The 25531-nt window shown below is 35.7% G+C and overlaps 1 protein-coding gene across 1 annotated transcript; it reads right to left on the bottom strand.

The window, feature by feature from the left end:
* Window positions 1–1697: 1697 nt before the first annotated feature.
* Window positions 1698–2235, bottom strand: LOC121734990 (dopamine D2-like receptor). The gene has a single exon (XM_042125658.1). It carries the CDS (start codon window positions 2232–2234, stop codon window positions 1698–1700), a length of 537 nt encoding a protein of 178 aa, XP_041981592.1. The 5' UTR covers window position 2235.
* Window positions 2236–25531: the final 23296 nt, after the last annotated feature.

Here is a 25531-nt window from a genome sequence, read left to right as displayed (position 1 = left end):
CTGGAACAAGACTGAAAAAGTGTTTAAATTCATCTCCTCATCAAATAGTCATCATCATCATCCTCATTACTACAAGAAACGCTGACCTAGGCGATCTACGGGGAATTAGCGCAAGCTGTCCCCCACAGTTATGGTACTAAATAACGTACAAGATTCGCGTGCTAATTTCCGCAACGTACATATTTTAACCGTAAATATATTTAAGAGAACGTACGCGGGTAAACACGGCTTTATTAATTTGACGATAATTAATGGCGGTACATTGCTGAAATTCATAACATGCACCGAATATTATTGAGTGAAACGAGCCATGGTTGAGGTGCTGCGAAAAATGATCGGAATTTCGGCGAGGAATTATATAAGGTGAAGCGGACTTCAGACTTACTTGCTTGCCTGATTCTCGTAGCTCAAATGTCGAGAATTAAGTTCTAGCTGAGCAGGCAAGCGTTGTTTTGTCGTTTAAGTTTGTAAATATGCTTGAGAGCCTTAAAAGAAGATCTTTCGACAGGGCGTGTGGCCGGGGATTAAAATTTTAAAAATATTTGTAAAAAAATTTTTAGAGCACCTCCACCACCATCGTTTTAATAATAATACATTTTGTAGGCAAATATATTTATGTATTTTATACATTAGAATTTTATACATCAGAAAATTTTAATTCGCACATCTGTTTACGTCCAGCAACAATTTAATGAAGACTACAAAAATTAATGCGAGCATTTAAAATTCCCCTCGAATAACCCGATAATTAGGCAATGGCGAGCTTCCACATTTCTAATTAGGCAAGACTTTGCAAGAATAACAATTGAGACATTCGTTAACTTTAAATATTATGCCCGCTGTTTACTTGCACGAGGACGTGTCTTCATTCTTCAGCACGTGATTGCAACTTTGCTTCAATTTCATGAATCTCAAGAAGTTTCTACAGATTGGTAAAAATTCAGAAATTTCTGAAATGTAAATAAATTGAAGCTAAGAAAAATCATAAAGACCTTACTACTAGTAGGTAGTAGGCACTCATTCTCTTTCTTACAAATTTACTCAGTGTCACCTTAAAGTTTGAGATCTTTCTTTGTCTGTCATAATATAAATTTTCCAATGTTCCAGATAAAGGCAAGTAAACCTTGTATAGTTAATAATATTTTATTAGTAAATGGATTAAAGTATTTCTTTACTTAACAATTATTATTATTTTCATCCGCACCAAACAGATCGTTGTTAATATTCCCATTTCGAAGCAAATAACATTAACAACTGAAATGTAAATCGAATTTAATATTGTTTGTCTTCCCTTTGATTTCAACTTAAACAATAATCAGAAAAATTTCGGGATGTAATTACATCGTTATTTCCGCACAAAGCTCATTCCCAACTCAATCAAAAGCTTTTCTCTGTATTTAGTTCCAATTGTTTGTAATTAAGTTAGCCGAAGTAACGTTAGATCTACACAGCGCGGTCGGCGGCGGATACCCATTTAAATATATTCACTGTTTGTGTTTCGTTGATTCGAATTTAATCAAAATTATATTTGGGGTCTGTTAGGACAGTAAAAATTGAGGTTTTAAGGCGTCAGTTTTTTTTAATTTGGGATATTGCGTCAATTAGATGGATTTAAATTTAGAATCATCTGAAATATGATTATAATTCGTCTCCAGTTATGTTGTAATGTTTTTAGTTATTTTTTTTTAATCTTGAAACTATTTTATCTCTAAGCTTACCAAATAATATACTCCAAATGGCATCACGACGACTGCCACCAGCAGATCCGCTAACGCGAGGCTCACGATGAAGTAGTTAGTCACCGTCTGAAGCGTCCTCTCCCTCACTACACTCATTATCACTAGCACATTACCGAACAGCGTAAAAAACGGGAAGATCAACAGCAGCAGCGCCCAGAAATTGTACTGCGGCGGCACGTCGCCCCGCCCGAAACACGACACGTTAAACGTCCCGTTGAAAGTGCAGTTCGTGTACACATCGTTCAAGACGTCTATGCTGCTGTTGTTTATCGTGAATACGTCGTGACTCGCGTTCCCATAAAAATAATCACTAAAATCATCGACTAGCATTAAGAAATCACTCGCATCCTTGCTACTATTTTTAACATGACCGTTCGCACTTGGTATTGTGTTGATCTCTACGATCGCGTCTACGCCGTCGGGGGGCCTCTTAGACGGATAAAAGTAGGTATTATAAGTCGTGTTGTAATGATATGGTGGTTTCGGGTTTGCCATTTTTAAAGTTTCGTCAAATCTTTTTTAATTGTTTAAAATTATTTCTTCTTTTTCTCTCTTGTTTTATCTATCTTTTTTAATTGTTTAAAAGTATTAAAATTTATGGTGGTTTCGTTTTTGCCATTTTTAAAGTTTCGTCAAATCTTTTTTAATCTTCATCTTTAGTTTGGATTCCTTTCACTCCGACACTTCGCGATTCATCTGAAACAAAGGGAAAGTATTCGTCAGTGTTTATTGAACTTTTCATTCTGACAATGACAAAGTAATGAAGGTTCGCGGTGATGTCATCGAGAAGGGCGACATGAATAATGAAAATAGAACTAACTTTTTGTGAACATTAGATGAACACTATAAATAGGACTAATTTTGTGTTACCTCTTATATTGTACCGAATTATTACGTCAGAAGTCATTTTATTTATACCCAGAATAATTTCCATCATGCAGTAATAATGTTTTCTAACAAAATAACATACACTATAATAATATCTCATTAAGGGTGGGTTGCACGCCTCGCGTAGTTATAGTTAAAGGTTATCGTCAAATATGGCGTCCATTCTGGACTTTTACTAGGGATTTGACAGTTCATTCGACATTTTATTATGGTTAAAGTTAAAGTTAAAGTTGAAGTAAGTTGGTGCAACCCACTCTTAGTATAACACTACAAAATTATTTCGACAATTTTGCTGGACCAATTTAGGTTTTATATTTTTTTAAACAAAATCAAAATTGTTGTACCAATTTTATTATCAAAGAGAAAATATATTAATTCATAAATGTTCTCTTTGATAATAATCTTTATTACTTTTGAACATTTCAAATTAACAGAAAATGTAGATTTTTTTAAGTTTCATATTTTAATATTATAATAGCGAACTTACAAAACTGTTGATGTTTAAAACATGGTTGATGATGATCAATTAATAAAAAAAAATGATTTTTATTAACCCATCAAGCTCACCGGTGAGCGAGACACAATAGAATAACAATCCCAGGTAGCACAAAATTGCTGAGTAGCGTCGGTGGGCACGTTTTTTACTTCGCTATTTGCTATGAAAAATTGATATATAAACTTCTACTCAAGCTCTATATAACCAAATTGGGCACACTTTATATAGCAAATTATTACTATAAAGAAACGATGTAAGTAGCTTTGCTAAGAAGTTTTTGTCATTTAGGTCGCTTTCACGTTACCAAAAAACATAGATAATAAAAATCTGAAATGTCACACGACTATAAATATAATATGGCAACTACAGAATTAAATGATTTTGAAAACATTGACGTATTATATAGTACCTGGATGACCGAGCTTTGCTCGGTATAGCAAACACTCATTGACTTCGTGTTACTTAATAACGCCATCTACTGGTCGTTAAAACAATTAGTTGCCAACAAAATAGTATTATTATTCGCCAATAGATTTTCAGTTTATCGATTATCGATAAAACGCGAATAAAAAGACATTTTCTGAAAATGATTCCTAGCTAGATCGATTTATCGCCCCCGAAACCCCCTATATACTAAATTTCATGAAAATCGTTGGAGCCGATTCCGAGATTCCAATTATATATATATATATATATATATATATATATATATATATATATATATATATATATATATATATATATATATATATATATATATATATATATATATATATATATATATATATATATATATATATATATATATATATATATATATATATATATATATATATATATATATATATATATATATATATATATATATATATATATATATATATATGAAAATTGTTACTCGCCATAATATGAGCCTAATTTTATATGCAAATTAAGTTTTACTGTTAATGTATCTATGAATTATAAGTTAATTTATATTAATAATTAAAACATATTTTTTTAATATATTTTTTTTTATTTGTCACTAAAAGCTGAAATTAAGTTTCCTAAAAGTCTTAATACCTATTCGGTTAACAAAAACCACTGTTAAAAACAAGTTATTATTAGGCGTAACCGAAATTAAACGTTAAAATCGATAATTCATAAAATAAGAATGTCAAAAAATATGGCGATGCGATTTAAATTGCAAAAAGTGACGATTACTCATATACGAAGCTAATTCGAGACTGAAAACGATGTAGTTTGCTTTTTTAGATCTGTAAGATACCTTTAAATTGCTATTGGTAATGAAATAAGCAAAAATTTTGACAGATTGCACACCATCAAAACCAATTAAAGGTCTCTACACCAGGTCTTCAAATATCGTAACGCTACTGCCTTGAAGCAGTAACGTTTATAAAAAAAACTATAGATAACGGTATGAAAAGGAGTATAATAAGTGATCTAGCATATAATTCACCTTTCATGACTGTTTTTCTTATGAATGCTGATTAATTTGCTTTGAAGCAAATTACTCAGCATTCATAAGAAAAACAGTCATGAAAGGTGAATTATATGGCGGTCAGCAAATATTAATAGCTTCTAGGCTATATTAATAACTTCTAATTGGCGAAAAGCTGTATAGAAACTTACTTGGCTAGAAATTACTGTATTGGGAGCTTCCATATGACAGCTGTGTAAAAACGCTATATAGACGTCTACAGCGTAATTTTACACAGCTTTTAATGAAAAAATATAGTTGGCTATGTAATATGGCGCTATTTGGCTCTTTCTAATGTAAATCACCGCTACATCACTGCAATATGACCAAAAACGATATAAGCCAAATCTTACATAGCATTTGTGCTACCTGGGAATAGATTTCCAAGAAGCCACGACCGAAGGATTAAGTCGTAGTTATTGAAGATTTATATTAAGCCAGGTAGCTATCGATGTTTTGCTATAAGTGTTGATCGCATTAGGGTGAAAATTCTGAAATGTATTTAAAGAATATATTATTCTTTCATGATAATATTATGGAATTGACAATACATTTCAGAATTTTCACCTCAAAAATAACAAAAAATAAATTATTATAGATTTTGGCCGATTCTTAAACCTACCTGATAAGCACACAAAATTTCATCAAAATTGGTCCAGCCGTTCCAGAGGAATTTGGCAACTAACAGCGTGACAAGATAATTGCAAATTATTAGATTGTGTTTGTTCTACAAACAAAGCAAAAATAGCTAGTACTTCCCAAATAGGTAAATACAATATGGCCTTATGAAAAATATCGGTGAAAATATTTCGAAGAAGCCAACGTGATATTTGCGGGGAATTGTTTATTAGGTTTTAGGGGAAACGGCATCGACTATCGGCCATATTGTCAAAATGAAATACGCTTTTAACCTCCACTCGTAATAAGACCTACGGCCTATGGGCTATATTCCTGATGTATGATGTGGACTATAGTCTACGTGGTGATTCAAGGCATCAGCAATCATTGACCCCTTGTTCCCTGTTGAAATACTCGACGTACTTCGATGGCGTATCGTAATAAGAGCGATGGCCTACGGGCTACGTTCCTGATGTATGGTGTGTACTATGGTCTACGCGGTGATTCAAGGCATCAGCGATCATTGACCCTTTGTTCCCTGTTGAAATACTCGACGTACTTCGATGGCGTATCGTAATAAGAGCGATGGCCTACGGGCTACGTTCCTGATGTATGGTGTGTACTATAGTCTACGCGGTGATTCAAGGCATCAGCGATCATTGACCCTTTGTTCCCTGTTGAAATACTCGACGTACCATCGAAGAACTTGGTTCATAGGCAGATGATGGATCTACATTATTTGGCCGGGTTATGTAAATTCAATAACGCGAATCCTACTCCTACTAAAAGCGATAGCTATAAAGGCGAAAGTTTGTTTGGCTGTATGGATGTGTGGATGTATGGATGTTTGTTACTCTTTCACGCAGAAACTACTGAACGGATTTTAGTGAAACTTTACAATAATATAGCTTATACATCAGAATAACACATATGCTACAATTTTAACCGAGTTTTTTTTACCTTCAACGATTACTTCGCCGTTTGTGAACCGATTTTCAAAATGTTTCTTTTGGTGTATACTGTATAGGTTATTATTCCAATTTGGTACCATATTCATAAAAGTGGTGATGAAGAGATAGATCCATAAGTTATCGAGGGAACTCCTCAAAATTTATATGGAAATATATTGTGACTTCGGTTTCGTGAGCAGTATTGTAAGCATATGCTACCACCAAGTAAGACTTTGCACCAAGGTATATCATGGTTCGGAAGGTGCTGAGAGAAGTCCTGATTCTTTATAGATACAAGTTTGGGAGTTTCGACGTTGTTTTAAGAACGGTAAGCATATGCTACTATGCAAATTACCTTCATCTTAATCATCATCACTACCATAAACCGTTATAGAACCACATTTCATCCCTTTTCGACCCTATTATTCGTACTTTTCATAGTCTTTTATGATATATCACTTAAACCGCGGGTAACACCGCGGGGCACAGCTAGTAAGACATAACGCGAACAAATTATGTAGATCCACCATCTGCCTATGAATCAATTTCTCTGATAGTACTTTGTATGTGAACTGACGGTGAGTATGGAATAAGATAAAAAAAAAAATTGATTGATGTTTCTAGTTCAAGAGCGTTATCGTATTTTTGCATAATAGTTTAGATAATGAATATGCAGTAAATTGCTTTAAACTCATAAAAGGTTGCAGTTTGTTATTCCAAAATATGTTACCTAGAGGTGACACTTTAACTTTTACCGTTTCGCGCTAAAGGCGCTTAGCCAATTTCGATGTAATTTGGTCAGGAGACTTTAAGACCAGGAGAGGACATATTATAATAATATGTACTAGCTTTTGCCTGCGGCTTCGCTCGCGTGGAATTCGAAAATCGCGTGAAATACGAATATTTTTGGAACCATCTTTGGAAACATGATGTTTTTCCAAGACCAAAGCCTATGGTACTCTCCATCCTTTCAACTAACTCTATGCTAAAAATCAAGTCGATTGGTTGCTTCGTTATACCGTGAAGAAATGACAAACAAACAAACACACGTTGAGGTGGGGTGAAAAAATGTATACACCAGATGTTAAGTTGGAAGAAGACAAATATATCTGTGAAAACCGCATTCAAATCGGATCAGTAGTTTTTGTGTGCTGCTGGAACAGACACACAACAAACATACAGACAGACAGCAGACTGACAGACAGACAGACAAAAAAACTAACCACATTTTGGGCTTCTATAGCGATGTAGTGACAGCCCCTGCTTATTATTTATTGAATATATTTAATGTACAGAATTTTCTACAGTTATTATATGTATAGATTATCCCGTAGAAAATATATAAAATCTAGCTCTAACATAATATCTGTAGAAGCAGGCTGCCACTGACAAAAGTTATCACCTACATTACGAGTATCTTACTTGGAAATATCACAAAAGTCGTTTAAAGTCGTCTTATTTTCTCCAACTTTTTTCATATAAGGCTACAATCTTCGAATCACATTATGTCCGTACTCGGGACGATTATCTGCGATCCTGGGACCATCAATCAAGTCGAGTCTAACAAAAAATCCCAAATCATCAGCTGTCAATCCCATTCACAAGTCAATTTGAAATGATTGATACCAAATCTGCTTACAAGAATATGGGATTTAAGAAGTATTTTATGTATTGAATATTCTAAATTTTGATCCCTTAAATTGCAGCAAACGAATAGGATCACTCTTTCTAAGATTGTTGGCATTTTGCAAGCGTTTCAAAAAGTATAATATTTGCTAACTATACTCACAATTATGAATAATCTATTTTCCTAATAAATACTTGAGTGTTATACTATAACAAGGGAAAAAGTTTCTTTACATCAAATTGGCTCGGAAATTCTTCGACCGATTGTGATGAAAATAATATTTGCAGACATAAAATGAATCAAGGGAACTGACAAAAGGCTCTATTTCCCTTTGAGCAACTCATACGTACTCGTGTTAAATACTAATAATATACCTACAACATACTAAAAAAAACTTGAGAGGTGTCAAGGGACACAAGGTAAGCTATTTCTTATGTTCAAAAAACCTGTAGGTATACATTTATACACTCAAAAAATTATTAAAAAAACGCCATCTATTGACGCCCAGGAATACTAACAACGCGTCGCTGTTTATAAAAAAAACGCCATCTAGTTGACGCACAAGAATACTTACAATCAACGCCGTCTGCCCCTAACGTACTAATAAAAAAGTGTCGAGGTCAAATATCGTTCTATCTAGCCTTCAGATTTACGCCGAACGCGCGATAAGGAACTTCGTTCCAATATACTTAAATATGTAATATAGAATTATACTGGCGTATAATGTGGACTCAGAATTGGGATACTTGAAATGAGAAAGAAAGAAATATCTAATAAGAAAATAATGTAGCAACGTGTTGCTTGAGGACATCATAATCTATAATGTTAGTGGTAACTAATATTCGAGATTAGGGTGATCACACACATTATGCTAATACTCCTTACAAGCCTGTTCAATTACCGAACAAGAATAGATACCATAATCCTTAAGTGATTTGATAAAGCCGAGTACACATTAATGACTAAGCCCTAAGGGTTAATTGACCGATCAGAGTCGATTTCTTGTAAGATAGATTATTATTATATAATGTAATGTATTATAAGTAATTTAAACGTGAAGCGGTAATAGAATGAAATAATATACAGATTACAGGCATACAAACTTTTTTTTATTATTTATAAATATGCCTGTGAAAATCGCTTAGTAGTAGTGAAATAAAACTTGAGAGGTGTCAAGGGACACCCGGATGGAACGAAGTTATTTCTTATGTACAAAAAACCTCTATACACTCAACAAAAAAAAATATTAAAAAATATTCTATAAACAAAAAGAAATATATTAAGTATAAGTACTTATTAAAAAACAGAGACAGAAACTAAAACAAAAAGCACATACATAGATCAAGATATATATACCGCATCTACCGCTTCATTATTATTATTATATTAGGGTCAATTCAGACCGCAACGCGACGCGTAGATGCATTTCTAAATTTATATGGATTTGACAGATTCACAAGACGTCTCACGCAATTTAAATCTGTCAAATCCGTACAAATTTATGCCGCGCCGCGCCTCGCCTCGCCTCGTCGCGTTGCGGTCTGAACCAACCCTAAAGTGTAGTGCAGCCTCGCATTTATTATGTACAATTTAAGACAATTTAAAGACCGTTCCTACAATAAATGTAACATCTTCGAATTCTATTACACATTTAGCGCAGTCGGCATTGCATTTGCAGGTGCAGATGCTCATTTAATTACAGAAGCAATCTAGCGTCAGGTATTCTAGTATTGGAGCTGGAGGGAAATTTATGGCCGAGAAGCATCCAAGAAGTTATTAGGCAATGGATGAAAACACCTTTGAGTTTTGAAGTAACATCTTTAAGACGGAGACTAACCCAAATAACTAAACATCGTCCTTCTATCGTCACACCCCGCCCGCCGTCTTTCATATGCCAGATGAAAATGGACGACGCGGAATCATCGCCAAGTTAGTTTTTTTTAATAACTCGATAAATGTACAAAATTTAAAAAATCCGCTAGGTCAGTGTCTCAATGATAGAATTTTATACATTTTTTTGAAATATTAACTTAGTTTAATGCACGGTTATGGCAATATAATATTCGTGAAAATTAGATGCATCTTTGTGATTTTTTTCTATCGAGATTAAGAGTTTTCGCTCAGATCAAATTCTTGGCAATATAATGTAGTAGAAAATGAAACAATTGGGGGCTTATTTTCAAGTATAAAAATGAATAATAAAAATATCGACAATTTTGGGTTAGTTAACCCATTCATGAAGACCTAAGCGGCCGCACCCGGCCGCGATAACAATAGATAAGCTATTGTGTCTCGTTATTCCTCGATCGATGGGTTAAGGGCGTTGTGTTTTTGGTACAGTGAAAAATACTTAAATTAGCGTGACATTTGACTGATTGAAAATTCGTAAGACGAAAGGATTGTGGATCACATAGAAGAAGAAACAGCATCTCCCGCGCGTCTAATATTTATGACTGCTTTTGCTCTCGCAGTATATTATCCCGTTGTGTTGGGTTTTGTATTTTTAAATCCCTTTATGCTTGTTTACAAGACCTTTTTACATCCATAAAAGACCACAAAAACTGTCATTTGACCTGTAAAAGCACATTCTTGACATTTTCGTAACAACCAAACTTTCAGTCAGGATTAACTTTTTGGTGAAGCGAAATCGTTTAATTCAGTATTTATGAATTTCTCTATATAAGAGCGCCGTAATAAGGGAAAGTGCTGAGTCAGGCTTGTTTGTCCACTGCCGCTTTCGTGTTACGTCACTGACAAACAGTAAAATATAGGTCAATTCAGACAGCAACGCGTAGAGGCTTTTTGCATTCTAAATTTGTATAGATTCGGCAGATTTGAAGACGTTTCACGCAATTGAAGTCTGTCAATTCAATACAAATTTAGAAATGCATCGAAGCGTTGCGTTGCGGTTTGAATTGACTGTCAATATTTGAATTTTCGTCGGTGAAGTCCCGTTGACGGCAGCGGTGGACAAACGGCGTTAAACCGCCGGCTCATTAGCATAATGAAGTCGAACCTGCCGCCTAAATAATGACTTCACTCGTTTTATTAATTTCGATTGAATTATTTTAATATCGCGATCGAATTTAATATCGCCAAACCTACGCGACCAGGCGACTGCGAAGCGGGAGCGCCAAGTTGCGTCAATTTGTCAAATGTGTGTTTTGTACATAGACTCATTTATATACTGGTTTTGTAACGAGACTTCTTTTTTTAAACCATTTGACAACTTGACGGTCCCGCAATTTGACCTACGCGACCAAGCGACTACGGTTTGGCCTAAGCTTAATTCATAGTTTAGACCTAAATTTGACGAAGTGCAGCTTGCGTAAATTTGAATGTCTCTTCTGCTATTTTGGCAGAGAAATCAGAATATTCCTTAATCCAATAGCCAATACAACAGCTGTATTATACAATGAAATAGTTACACAGTGATCTAATATGTAAGCGAAATTATACGTTATTGATATTCGAATAATCTGAATATATTAGAAATCATAACACATACAAACTTAGAATTTGGTGAGCAAGTAGCAAAGTGCGTATATAGAGTAGGAACGAAATTTTGGAAACTGTACCTCTAAGTGTCTAAGCACACTATGCCGAATTTCCGCGGCGGAAACTCCGCACGATTACGTCAGCAATGTCAAACGTAAACGTAAGCAATATAACGCGACGGAATTTCGGCATGGTGTGTCATCCGTAATTTAAAATACATTGTAGGCGGAATCAAGCCGAACTTCTGCCGCGGAAATTCGGCATAGTGTGTTTAGACATATTATCGTCGTCTTCCAGGCTAAGTGTCGTAACTGGAAACTATTACTATTGCAGGGCAACTGTTTTTCGGTTGAGTGTTATACATTTTACCTTATGGATTTCTTATTTTTAGGTTAATCAACAAACTATTTACTGGTTTCAGATCCTTTGGGCTCCGGGGCATTCTGTTTCATATTATGAAACGGAATGTGAAAGTTTGTTTAAAAGTTTCTTGTATATTTTGAAGCAAGAAGGCGAAACCGCTTAAAAAAGCCAACTCCATTTTATTTTATACTCACAATTATTTATTACAATTTGTCTGAATTACTTATAACCATATATATATATATATATATATATATATGGTTATAAGTAATTCAGACAAATTGTATATATATATATATATATATATATATATATATATATATATATATATATATATATATATATATATATATATATATATATATATATATATATATATATATATATATATATATATATATATATATATATATATATATATATATATATATATATATATATATATATATATATATCGTTATAAGTAATGCAGACAAATTGTAATTAAATCGTGATTCTGAAAAATAACTGAACAGGTAATATAATATCTATGGTCGCTTCACACCACGTAAGTCTGGCCCCGTGCCAGACAACGGAAATATATTTAATACTTTTATACTATACATATAATATTTAAGATTTTTATTATATCATACACATATTTAATACACATCCAAGACCCAATTAAGTGTGTCTGGGTGTCCAATATTTTACCTGATATTTAGTACTTTCATAATTCAATTAGATGTACAACGGAATTTGACCTTATATACATGTTTAAAAATATTAACCTAACTAATAAACGCTGCATTGCATTTGAATAGTTATACAGTGTTTTGTCTTCTTCAATCCAATTAAAAATGTCACTTGTGTGACAGGAACAAAACACTGTATAACTATTCAAAGCTTATACAACATTTATTAGTAAGGGGGTAAGTATATTGGCATTTAGAATACGAATAAATAATGTTATAAAACAAGAACAATACAATTTTTTCTCAAGCTTATTTCCATTCATACAGCAATACAGCTTTTGTTTTTGTGTAATTCTTCTTAGTTTTCATTATTTCTCTGTTAGAGTTGTGTGTGTGCAATAAAACCTTTTGAGCCCTCACTCAAGGCCTCTGTGACCCATTTCTTGCAATAGACTAAGCGTATGCCACATATTAATTTTATTATGTCTATAACTCTAAAGCCTTGCGGAAAAAAATGTTTTTCAATAGCGGTACCTAATGAATAAAGATTTTAAGAATGCACCTGACCCCTTGACTACAAACTTAAACTTAGATCTCAAAATCTGTAAGGTCTAGAAAACTGATTTTTTTACACAAGTAACTTCAGTTCATGAAGATTAAATACTCAAAACGAAACGACAAAAACACGATAACTGAAAAAATGCTCGATAATTATTCCTTTTTTACAAAAAACATTGTTTAAGACACATTTTTGCTTGGATCTTCGAAGTTAGCTCTTTTAATATTTTTGAATATCTAAAAAGGCATTGATAAAACGTAAATTTGCTCAAAATACTTTTTTCATAATCATTATTATAGTTCGTCTTTTATTCATAGTAAAACTAATTTGGCGATGAATCCGCGTCTTTCTTTTTCACCTGGCATATGAAAGACGGGCGTGAGTGTAAAGAGAGAAGGACGATGTTTGATTTTTTTGGGTCAGTAAAAATAATCGTCGTTTATAGTATTTTGTTTTCTTTTATAATGTACAGAAAACCTTCTTAATTACTCTACTTTTAATCTTTAGCTACATATTTTGGTTCGGTAAGTGCTAGGCGTAAGTGTAACAATCTTGCAAGCAGCCTGAAAAAAATTGAATTAGATTTCTCTGTAGAAATCTAATTCTAATTAAAATTGTCTGTACAATAACTACTGATGGCAGAAATATCAAATCTTTGTGCAAAAATTGACTCCTACTAGAAAGCTAGTGGCCAAAGTCACTGGAACTACTACAATTTTCAAGTTTTGAAACGAAGTTCCTTATGGCGCGTTCAGCATTGCTAAAAGAGGCTAGACAGAACGATATTTGACCTCGACACTTTTTTATTAGACGTGCATAGTAGGGGCAGAGGGCGTTGATAGTATTCTTGTGCGTCAACTAGATGGCGTTTTTGAGAATAAACAGCGACGCGTTGTTAGTATTCCTGGATGTCAATAGATGGCGTTCTTTTATAATTTTTCTGAGTATATGTATACTTACTGGTTTTTTGAACATAAGAAATAACTTCGTTCCATTCGGGTGTCCCTTGATACCTCTCAAGTTGAAGTTTTCATTTCCCTCCCTACACAGGCAATCGAGAATCAAATATCCCGATACTTTAAAGACGTCTCCGATAAGGAATTGCAGACGTGATAAGATCGAGCAGATGGCGGATTGAGAATTATTCAAATAGTCGCCTATCTCCAGTAATGGTGTTTTGATAGCGTTCGATAGCGCTTACCATAATTACCTTTATATTGCACGGCTTACCTCTGTTTTCGTTACATTTTATTCGAGACGTATTTGGACTCTTGCTACAGCTATGAATAGTAAAAACTTGGAAAACGTATCTTTTATAACTCTACTGTTTTTAATTTTGCATCTTTTTAATATAATATTCTTAATGCCTAGAAGTTCTAAACTGATTTTGATAAAATTTGGCCCAGGGGCAGGGAAATTACTCAAAAAGCCGAAGGCAAAGAACGGAAAAATATTAAAGAAATGTTTCATTTTATTAACAACGGCTTCAAACCATTGATTATTGTCAATTAAAATTTTAACGTAGAAGGTCTGGAACTTATTCAAGCTTAAAAAAAATCTTAAAGACAGAGAACCTGAAAACCTGAAAATATGAACAAAAACAACTACATGACCCGGTAAATTTCATATCACTTTCCTCCTCATAAACCTTCTCTTTCCAGGAATATTTTAAGACTAAAATTAGTCAACCCGGTTCAGCCGTTCTCGAGTTTTAGCGAGACTAACAATTTTTAAAATTATTTCATACTAGCTGTCCCGGCAAAACTTGTTTTGCCATATAAATTATTTCACCCATATTATTTATTGAAGTGACTAAATAAGTATGTCACCATGGCAACGTCCATCGCTATCCCGTCGCACAAACATTGGTCGTCGTCAGTCTCGAGTTGTAATAATTTACTATTATTTGTTTAACAAATTCACCTACCAATATAAAAAGTAGATTTTTAGATTTTAGATAGACTGATTCTCAGACCTACTGAATATGCATATAGGTAAAAATCAGTAAGCCGTATCGAAAGAGTACGGTAACTAACATTGTGATACGAGAATTTTATATATAAGAAGAATTAAAAACCCATCTAGGGTTTGAAATTATTGATGAAAACAATAAGGTCGCAAAGCAATTCGAGAATTGGCACAATATATCTGCCGTGGGAAAGGTGGAGTTGTGGGCAATTCTGTTTGTTGGGCTCGTGCCATGTAGCGCAGTATTCATTACCACATACCTACTGCCAAATAACTGGAGGAAGTATATACTATATAATATTATAAAATATTTTATTTATATTATTAAAACGCTTTAGGTTAGGTAAGAGCACGATGAATGCCAACCTAGATGGAAAATTTTCTTTCCTAAGAGCCTTAACACATTAGCAATTTACGAGCGAATACGAAGCGGAGCGAATCTTCCGCGAGCTCGCTACATGTACTGGAATTATTCTGGAACTGTGGAAACTCGCCTCTCTTTCCAGTCGCTTCAGACAACATTATGCTAACTACGTGTTCACGCACAAGACAGGATATATCTGCTATTTTGGTCTAGCTGACGATACCTGTAGCAGCCCATTGGTCGTCCATCACGCGATAATTGCAGCGATTGGCCGCCGATGACGCGATACGCGGTCGAAGTCTTGAGAAACCCTCTCATACGCACTTAGATTCACTTTTGCATTCTCCATCTTAAAATACGCATTGTAACCCCTTTACATTGTCTATAATTATAAAACTATAATTGTAAAAATTTGGAATAATATTATACGCAAGAAGTCGAGCCAGCTATTTTCTTCACTCCTCAAGCCAGCCAAAACACGCGAACACTACGTTATAAAAACTTACCACTGTGATAAGACACTATAAAAATATTTGATTTTTTTTCTAACATCCTGAGATTTATTTTTAATAACATTCATTTCAGTAGTTATCAACACTTGACGTAGTTATGTCTATTGTGAGTTGACTTTCGAACTCATTTCGTCTAGTCTTGACCACATCTATAAGGGTGTGTACATAAATTGAACTTGGAAACTTAGCGGGTACAAAGAACAACTTGGGAAGTAAGAATAGTTGAGGGAAGTTGTTTTTGTAGTGAGCTGTGACGCTGATTTACTGACACCCTCGACTTCTGGAATTTATTGAGGGGTACTCGAAGGTAACTTCACAAATAGTTGGAGTGTCCGGTGAAAATGTCTCAAAATGTCTTGGCAAAAACAACACTTTGGCAGTCTCTCGTTTCATCGCTTGAAAGTTTTGTAGAATTTTTATGGCAGCATTAAAAATTAAAATAATTGAAGTATTTCTTAATATTATCACTATATGGATTCATTGTGTTTGATTTTCATACAAATATTAATCAATATAACAGTTCTACCCGTTCGGGCAATCGCCCGAACGGGTAGAACTGTTGAAACCAACAAATCTGTAACACCTTTGTAACACAGTTTTAAGCAATAAATATTTCTTTGTATTTGTCTTTAAGATCGTCGAAACACGTAAACTTGACTATCGTAGTTATTAATTTTATTTAACAAACTAATAAATAATTAAGTAAGTTCATTTTTCACTATACTATAACTAAACACTTCACACTACACAAGATTTAAAATTGCGGAATTGTTTCTGCCTGTCTGTTACATTTCCACTCGAAAGCCAACAGCACTACAATATAATATAGTCCCAAGAAAAGACATAGGTTGCCCTAGCCTTTGCGATCTCACCAAAACCTCACTTATATTGGACCGGTAAATCAAAGGGGACTTAGTCCTGGTATAAATTACATTTAGCACTCCGAATGTTCTGGACTCCTGGAGCTTTTCCAGCGGTTCCGACATCTGGAGCTTACGTGACGCCAAATTAAACTTTGTGACGAACGTGCGACGGATACGAGGCTTAGAGACTTAATAGCTTCTACGACCACAAGGAACTTGTTTAAGACAGTGCTTTTATATTATTTGCAATCCGACAAAAATGTGTGATGCTAGTTTAACGTGTCTGTTTTCTGTGTGTCTGTTCGTTCGTGGCATTGTAGCATCCAAACGGGTAGACCGATTTTGATATAGTTTTTCTTGTTCACAGCTAACATAATCAAAAGTGTTCTTAGTAACAGTTCATCGTCATTGATATTAAGCAGGCATTGTTCTCACCAAACAAGGAAACGAGGTTTTTCCAGCGCGGAATTCGAAACCACGAATTCCAAGTCAAATAGCCACGCTCTATACCACTGGACCACAGAAGTATCAAATACTAGATGATGCCCGCAACTCCGTTGCGTCAAAATTCGTTTATCGCGCGGGGACCGTACATTTTTCCGGGATAAAAAGTATCCTATGTCCTTTCCCGGGACTCAAAGTATCTCCATGCCAAATTTCAGCAAAATCGGTTCAGTGGTTTGAGCGTGAAGAGGTAACAGACAGACAGACAGTCAGACAGACAGACACACTTTCGCATTTATAATATTAGTATAGATTAAATGAGCGAAAGAACGGAACTATACATATTAAAACACCTAAATTATACATTCTATACACACGTCTCATCATTTAATGAAGATCTTCTCTATCCCGTCTCGTAGCGTCTCTAGTTCTCGTCGGTGTGTCCACAGGATTATGCGATTAGCTTACCAACTTGTGATCTGCATATGCATCGCCAGGGTACACAGACAACTTGCATTCGATGTATGTCTGTTAACTCTTCACGACCGAGTGAGCCGATTTTGCTAAAATTCGGTATAGAGATTCTTTGAGTCCCGAGAAAGGACATAAGAAACTTTTAATCTCAGAAATATGTACGGTTCCCGCACAATAAACGATTTTTAACGAGAACGTCATCTAGTAAAAAGAAACTTATCTTAAATATAAAATTCTCGTGTCACAATGATAGGCCGCGTACTCCTCCGAAACGGCTTTAGTGATTTTAACCAAATTTTATATGCATATTCAGTGGGTCTGAGAATCGGCTACTGGGTACTTATTATATTGATAAGTGCTTTTGTTGATTAAATAATAGTAAATTATTACAACTCGAGACTGACGGCGACCATTGTTTGTGCGACGGGAAAGCGATGGACGTTGCCATGGCGACATACTTATTTAGTCACTTCAATAAAATAATACGGGCGAAATACCGCGGGCGGTACTTTATATGGCAAAGAAACGTTTTCCGGGACAGCTATAACTTTATATTATAACACACATTTCCAGAATTCATTGAAATGTAGACCATTTCAATGAAATCTGGAAAACTGAGCAAAAAATTCCTATGTGCATACGTAACGTAAGTACATCGAACATAATACCTACCTTTGTGTGTCAATCCACAAATAACTCAATTCCAATTTCCAATATTCATTCATAACATAAGTTATGACGAGGTGATGCTATTATACATTGAAATCAGAACTTTATTGACTACAGAAGAAGACCGTTCGTGCGTTGCCTGTTCCCAATATGAATTTGAACGCAGCTCCAAATGTTTCGCCTTTATTTAAACGTGCTTTGGCGCACCACACATTCCCACCACTGTATCTCCTGTGTCGCCAGGATCGACAGCGGTATCCAACCACGAAAACCCTTTTATATGATCTCAGGGAGCCCGAGGGCCATGCTAAAGCTGTCTTGGGACCCGCAACGAATTTAATCAGAAGAATATATGAGGAGTATACAGTTTTCCAAATAGTTCGTGTAATATTACACACGGTGCTGCTCGCCAGTTCTGTTCTACTTGAACTTGGCTTGACACGCTACCGCGTGTCTAGATGGGCAAGCACCCAGTGCGCTCTGGTTGGCCGATAACTTTGCGCCTCGTTTTCATGATAACTTTGCGCCTCGTTTTCATGATAACTTTGCGCCTCGTTTTCATGATAACTTTGCGCCTCGTTTTCATTGGTGGGTTAGGTATTGCTTATTGCTTAAGCATGAGCCTTTAAGTCATAAAATATTCGAAATGAAAATGAACTTAAATTTTCAAATGATATCAAATTGATGAAAATTGATGAAAATATTACTATAATCATAAAAAATACATTTTTTGATAAATCTAATATTGTGCGCAAGACGTGGCATAATTTGGTATATCGAAAATTTAAGTCCTAAGTCTTGTCACGTAGCCTTAAGGTTTCAATGGTAAGCTGCAGTATAAATTATCTTAAATTTTATCAAAAGAAATAACCTGTAAAATAAAATTTTAGCAATATTTACCGAAAGGCGCAATAAATTGCTAGATATAAAGTTTGATAAAATTAAAGTATGGATACTTAATTTTTATTTATTAAGTCAAACCGTCTGGATTAAATTAGTTAATAATAAATAGACACTTATCTAAGTATTGACGGAGCTCCATCAAGTTTCCCGTAAAATCTCCAATTACAGTTTAATCAGCCTTGAAATTGTTAAGCCTTTCACAGACATCACGTATAGGTAATAAATTGTAACTTAGGTGTTAGGTCTTAGATAATAATTCACGTTTGTCTTTACTGAAATTATTTGACTTCTAGGTAACGCACGCAACTCCGATGCACCAAAATAAGTTTATCGCGCGGGAATTGTATATTTAGTATCCTGTCATTTCCCGGGACTCATAATATCTCCATACCCAGCAAAATCGATTCATCGGTTTGGGCGTAAAAAGGTAACAGATAAACAGACAGACACATTTTCGGATTTATAATATTAGTATGGATAATATGGATTCTAGTCCTAACTTCTTGGGCCTTGTTTAAGCTAATGTTTGTCAATTAAATAAGGATTGATAAGGGTCGGTGAATAGTTTTATCCAATTAGCGATCTCGTAGACCGTATCTAAAATCTTAGAAGTCACTTCTTACGAGTACTTCGAGATAAATAAGGTAATCTTTTTAGAAGTTTCAAAGAATTAAGAAACATACAGTCCCCTTTATAATATTATTGTATAAAATTGCCTTGTAGTAGGTATGGTCTCCTTTATATTATTGAATAAAATATTGTCTTGCGATAGAAAAGTTGCATATTTCTACGGCGTCGTCTAGTTTTCCATACTAATATTATGTAAGTATACTACGTAGTCCTTCGCGATTCGCGATTTATTTGCAAATATACCAACCAAAAATCTATTAGAAATGGAAATTAAACATTTATAATTATGGTTAAATTATCATTCATAATCTTTTTAGAATAAAAGATGGGTCAAACAAAATGTTTTAAGAAGCTACAACTCACGAAATAAAGTCTAAATTGGATATCATAAAACGAAAGTTGTCCGCTTTAGCGCAAATGTTCGGACAAGATAAAAATCTAATGAGAAAATTTGAAGATTTATAATGGCTTGGAGGTCGTTAGCGAGGGTGACTGATGATCAGATCGTTAGCGAAAATGGATACCGTGGCCTCAGAGAAAACTGGCATGAAACAGAGTTTTGTAAGCGGGCCTCTGGACGAGCAATTTTATGGGGAAATATCTCGTATTGTGTAATTGACCGTCTAGGGTTGATATTGAACATTGCGCGCCTTCAATCTAATTGTCAAATAAACTGTTCAATAAAATTGGAGCGTGATATTGTCAATACAATTGATCGTCTAGGGGCCGGCTAAGACACCTTTGTAGTTTAGAAGCCCGGCTTGTTGTTTTAGAGGCAACCGAAATACCTTAGTAGTTTTAAAAAGTCCAGGAACGCTTAATACAAGACGTAATATTATAATATTATGTGGTCTATCTACGTTTACAATTAAAGCAACATAATTGTCTGAAAAAAATAACGATTTAACGAATAACTACGGCCTAGCTGGCTGGTTTTAATAAACAGCTGCTACTGACACCGAAACCAGTAAAAGCATTCTTTTACTGGTTTCGGTGAAGATTAGAAGGTTAGAGAAGGTTGGTTATTTTTGAGTTATCTGGGTTCATAAGTACATACGTACCCAGATAACTCAAAAATAACCAACCTTACCAACGTTATTTTTGAGTTATCTGGGTACGTACATACGTACCCAGATAACTCAAAAATAACCCACCTTCTCTATCGTCGGATAGAAATACGGTGACCTTAAAAAAGATGTTAGGGTGGGTAATAGATCGGGAATTTGGAGGATATATCGCGGCTTATTTAGTTATGGATCTCATTATTAGATTATGGCCTAGTTATATTGAAAGCCTTGACTTTTCCTTTGAACTTATTGGAAATCCATACTTCCTTATCCATACTAATCCATACTTTAATATTATAAATGCGAAAGTACGTGGGAGCGAAATGCTTCGGCACGAATGGGCCGGCTCGACCGGAGAAATACCACGTTATCACAGAAAACCGGCGTGAAACAGCTTCCTTACCTACCCCTATTCCCTTCCCTTCCCATCCCTACCCTCCCTATTACCCTATTCCCTCTTAAAAGGCCGATAACGCACCTGCAGCTCTTCTGATGCTGCGTGTGTCCATGGGCGACGGTAGTTGCTTTCCATCAGGTGACCCGTTTGCTCGTTTGCCCCCTTATTTCATAAAAAAAAAAGTGTCATACACACAATTCCGTCTGTCTTTCTGTCTGTCTGTCCGACTCTCTGTTACCACTACACACCCTAACAGCTGAACCGATTTTTCTGAAATTTAGTATAGAGACACTGTGAGGGCATAGGATACAATTTATCCCGGAAAAATGTACGGTTCCCGCGCGATAAACGAATTTTGGGGCAACGGAGTTGTGGGCGTCAACTAGTTTTTTTTTTTTTTAAATGAAATAAGGGGGAAAACGAGCAAACGGGTCACCTGATGGAAAGCAACTTCCGTCGCCCATGGACACTCGCAGCATCAGAAGAGCTGCAGGTGCGTTGCCGGCCTTTTAAGAGGGAATAGGGTAATAGGGGAGGGTAGGGATGGAAAGGTAATAGGGGAGGGTAGGGAAGGGAATAGGGTAGGGGATTGGGCCTCCGGTAAACTCACTCACTCGGCAAAATACAGCGCTAGCGCTGTTTCACGCCGGTTTTCTGTGAGAACGTGGTATTTCTCCGGTCGAGCCGGCCCATTCGTGCCGAAACATGGCTCTCCCACGTATAAAATAGTTGATAATATTATTATATCTACGCTACGCAATATTGTATTTTAATAATAATAAGCGAAAATCAAGGTTCAATGTACGTTATCAAACTTAAAATAATATCACAGTAATAAAAAACACTGCGAAAAATCACACGAAGGATATAAGATAAGAGTGATGTTGTAAGCTTTATCGTTTTGGCGGACAGACAACCGGACAGGGTGTCAGTTTGTTACTTGTGTAGTAGACAATCAGGTCAGTGCTTTTATTTATAATATTATGTGTGCTAAATACAATCTTTGATACTACTAACTTTGAGTTTAAACTCGCTAGCAAACTTTTTCTATGCTTATTATTTCCGTCTGTTTAATACGATTTTATTATAATGTTTTAATTATTTCCAGTAGACCATTAAGACTGGACCAAAATTAGTAAAAATGGGCTGCGATCAGAGAAAAAGTCTCCTCGTCTTAGGAACTTTAAAACTGGTAAGTATCAACACTTTATCTTACAATACACTGGTGTGTTTTTAAAATTAACCTTTCTTTTTCAGATCCTGATTGACCTTCTGGGTCTGGGGTTATATATAGCGCGGTTGGTAACTGTGAGGTTCTTAGATCTTCCTCTGTACCCCATGATCTACTTATCGGTAGCCACGGCGTTCATGCTAATTAATACCATATACAGCATCGTTCTACTGTGCGGCTCTTATAAGGTAAGCCTTGGATATATTTTCATCTCTTTGGTAAATAATAATAGTTTTTATTTTTATTTTTATGAAATAAGGGGGCAAACGAGCAAACGGGTCAACTGATGGAAAGCAACTTCCGTCGCCCATGGACACTCGCAGCATCAGAAGAGCTGCAAGTGCGTTGCCGGCCTTTTAAGAGGGAATAGGGTAATAGGGGAGGGTAGGAAAGGGAAGGGAAGGGAATAGTTGAGGGTAGGGAAGGGAATAGGGTAGGGGTTAGGGGATTGGGCCTCCGGTAAACTCACTCACTCGGCGAAACACAGCGCAAGCGCTGTTTCACGCCGGTTTTCTGTGAGAACGTGGTATTTATCCGGTCGAGTCGGCCCATTCGTGCCGAAGCATGGCTCTCCCACGTATAGCATGGCTCTCCCACGTATTTTTTAAAACGATTAAACCGATTTCAAAATTGTATGTAATGAGAATTAAACCGAACCAATTTTGATGAACCTTACAGTGTTCCTACAGTGTTCCCTAAGTTGAACAATACGTATAGTAGTACAACAGAAGATGGAATACTTAAATCACACAATTTCTTTAGAAATAAGCAGTCCTTTGTGTCGTTTTTCTATGTCAATTTCCATGTAAATAGTGTCTTGTTTGCAATAAATGTTTAAATAAAAATAAATAAATAAATCACAAACATGACAACATATTTAAGTAATAAGTATACATATACACTTTTGAAAGACACATTTGCTCTAATATAGACTAATAATATACGAAAACTAGGCAGTTCTGAAAATATTACAAACATACGGGTCGAATTTATAAGTTGCTAACGCCGGTTCTTCTCGTTGGGCTAGTTCCTATAAAACCTGTAGGCAACTTCTATCCTCACTATTTCACTTGGTGTTCAAAAAGAGTAGCAATAATCTAATTTGTGTCGACTAATAATATAAAATTTCTACTCTACGTTTATATTTATTAATAAGCGTATTTTTGTTTGTCTTGTACAATCAGAAAAAACCCAAACAGCTGGATATCGGAATTAATAGGTTGCAACGTGCAAATCAGCTGCAATACCTATGACTTTACAGCAGATTAATATATATATATATATATATATATATATATTTTTTTTTTTACAAGGGGTAAACGAGGAAACGGGTCACCTGATGGAAAGCAACTTCCGTCGCCCATGGACACACGCAGCATCAGAAGAGCTGCAGGTGCGTTGCCGGCCTTTTAAGAGGGAATAGGGTAATAGGGAGGGTAGGGATGGGAAGGGAAGGGAATAGGGCAGGATAGGGAAGGGAATTGGGCCTCCGGTAAACTCACTCACTCGGTGAAACACAGCGCAAGCGCTGTTTCACGCCGGTTTTCTGTGAGCCGGCCCATTCGTGCCGAAGCATGCCTCTCCCACGTAAAATGACTTTACAGCAGATTTTTTATGCTTTTTTTTTACAGAGGCACCGGACTTTATTGCGCGTGTTCTTTTGGTCCAGCATACTTTGTTTCATCATAAGCGTCCTGGATACAGCAAATGCCATATACGGGTACTATGTGATGATAACTAGATTTCATGAAAGTTGGGAAATATTGTTAAGTCGCTACGATTTTCATATATCAATCGGTCTTTTTGGATTTTTTAATTTGGGTAAGTTTTAGTTTATAATAATTTACGATTATTCTTTGTAATTTTATACTGCAGGGCCAATGCTCTGCAGTATAAAATTACAATATTTCAATAAATATTATTTTTTAAATTTTTTGTAAGCAAAATTTATTTTCTTGGAGAAGTTCTCAAAGAAACATAGAAGCCAAAGGTAACTTATTCAGAGCTGCTGCTTTTATAGTAGACTCTATATTATAATAATAGCTCCCACACAGTTTTCGGTGACGGTGGCCGGTTTCATTGAAACCAGGCCAGCTACGCAGGAGTAATTTTATAGTGCCCAAGTGTGTGCGCAGCACACAAGAGCACTCTCTATTCTTTTACTCTCATAACTCAGTGGGATGGAAGACCGACACGACCGGCAAGAGATCAGGCGCAGGACCGACTTCTTACATGCCCATCCGACGCATGGATCATCTTACTTGTCAGACAATCAGGTGATCAGCCTGCATTGTCCTAACCAAACTTGGAAATAGCATGTTTCCAACGTGGGAATCGAACCCACGACCTCCGAGTCAAGAGCCGCGCTCTATACCACTAGACCACTGAGGCGTGACTCTATACAAGGGATACACAAATACTAAAAAATTATCACCTTTTTGAAGTTACTCCCTGACTTAATTTACCAGACATCTCTACTTACTGCTTTCAATTCTTCAAGCTACATTGAAATAATATTATGTTTTTGGACCCCTACTTGTCCTATGGCAAGCGGTAGCTGATTTGCAAGCAGCACAGCTTGTAATATGACAGCTGATTATAACATCTGTTATTTATTTTTCAGTTCTTCAGTTGTGTCTAATGATACTGGTGAAACAAGAAATAAACAAGTTGGGGAGCACAAAAACGACTGACGGGACTGAACTACGAGGCGTCTAGTCCACACCAACATGGATCCCTCTGAAGACTATAATATAGTATTATTATACATAATATTATTATAATATAGCATGTTAAAGGAGTGAGCACACTGAGACGGGCCGTGCCGGGGCTCAGCGTGCCGGGGCTCATCGCAAAAATCCGCCTTCATACAATTTGTATGGAAGCGGATGCGCGTGTCGCACACTGTGTCGGGGCGCAGCGGATTTCTGCTTCCATACAAATTGTATGGAGGCGGATTTTTGCGATGAGCCCCGGCACGCTGAGCCCCGGTACGGCCCGTCTCAGTGTGCTCACTCCTTATATCAACAAAGCGCTCTCTGGACAACCACCACTGAACCACCGAGTCCTAATCGTCATGGTACCTCTGATCAACAGTTTAGATGAGCTGATATTGAG

The sequence above is a fragment of the Aricia agestis genome, chromosome 16 (assembly GCF_905147365.1).
Source record: "Aricia agestis chromosome 16, ilAriAges1.1, whole genome shotgun sequence".
Taxonomy (NCBI): domain Eukaryota; kingdom Metazoa; phylum Arthropoda; class Insecta; order Lepidoptera; family Lycaenidae; genus Aricia; species Aricia agestis.
Note: the sequence above shows the minus strand (reverse complement) of the source record. Positions and strands in the feature narration are given on the sequence as shown.

Coding starts and splice junctions, on each gene's coding strand:
- LOC121734990 (XM_042125658.1), bottom strand. CDS start 2,234: ATGGCAAACCCGAAACCACCATATCATTACAACACGACTTATAATACC.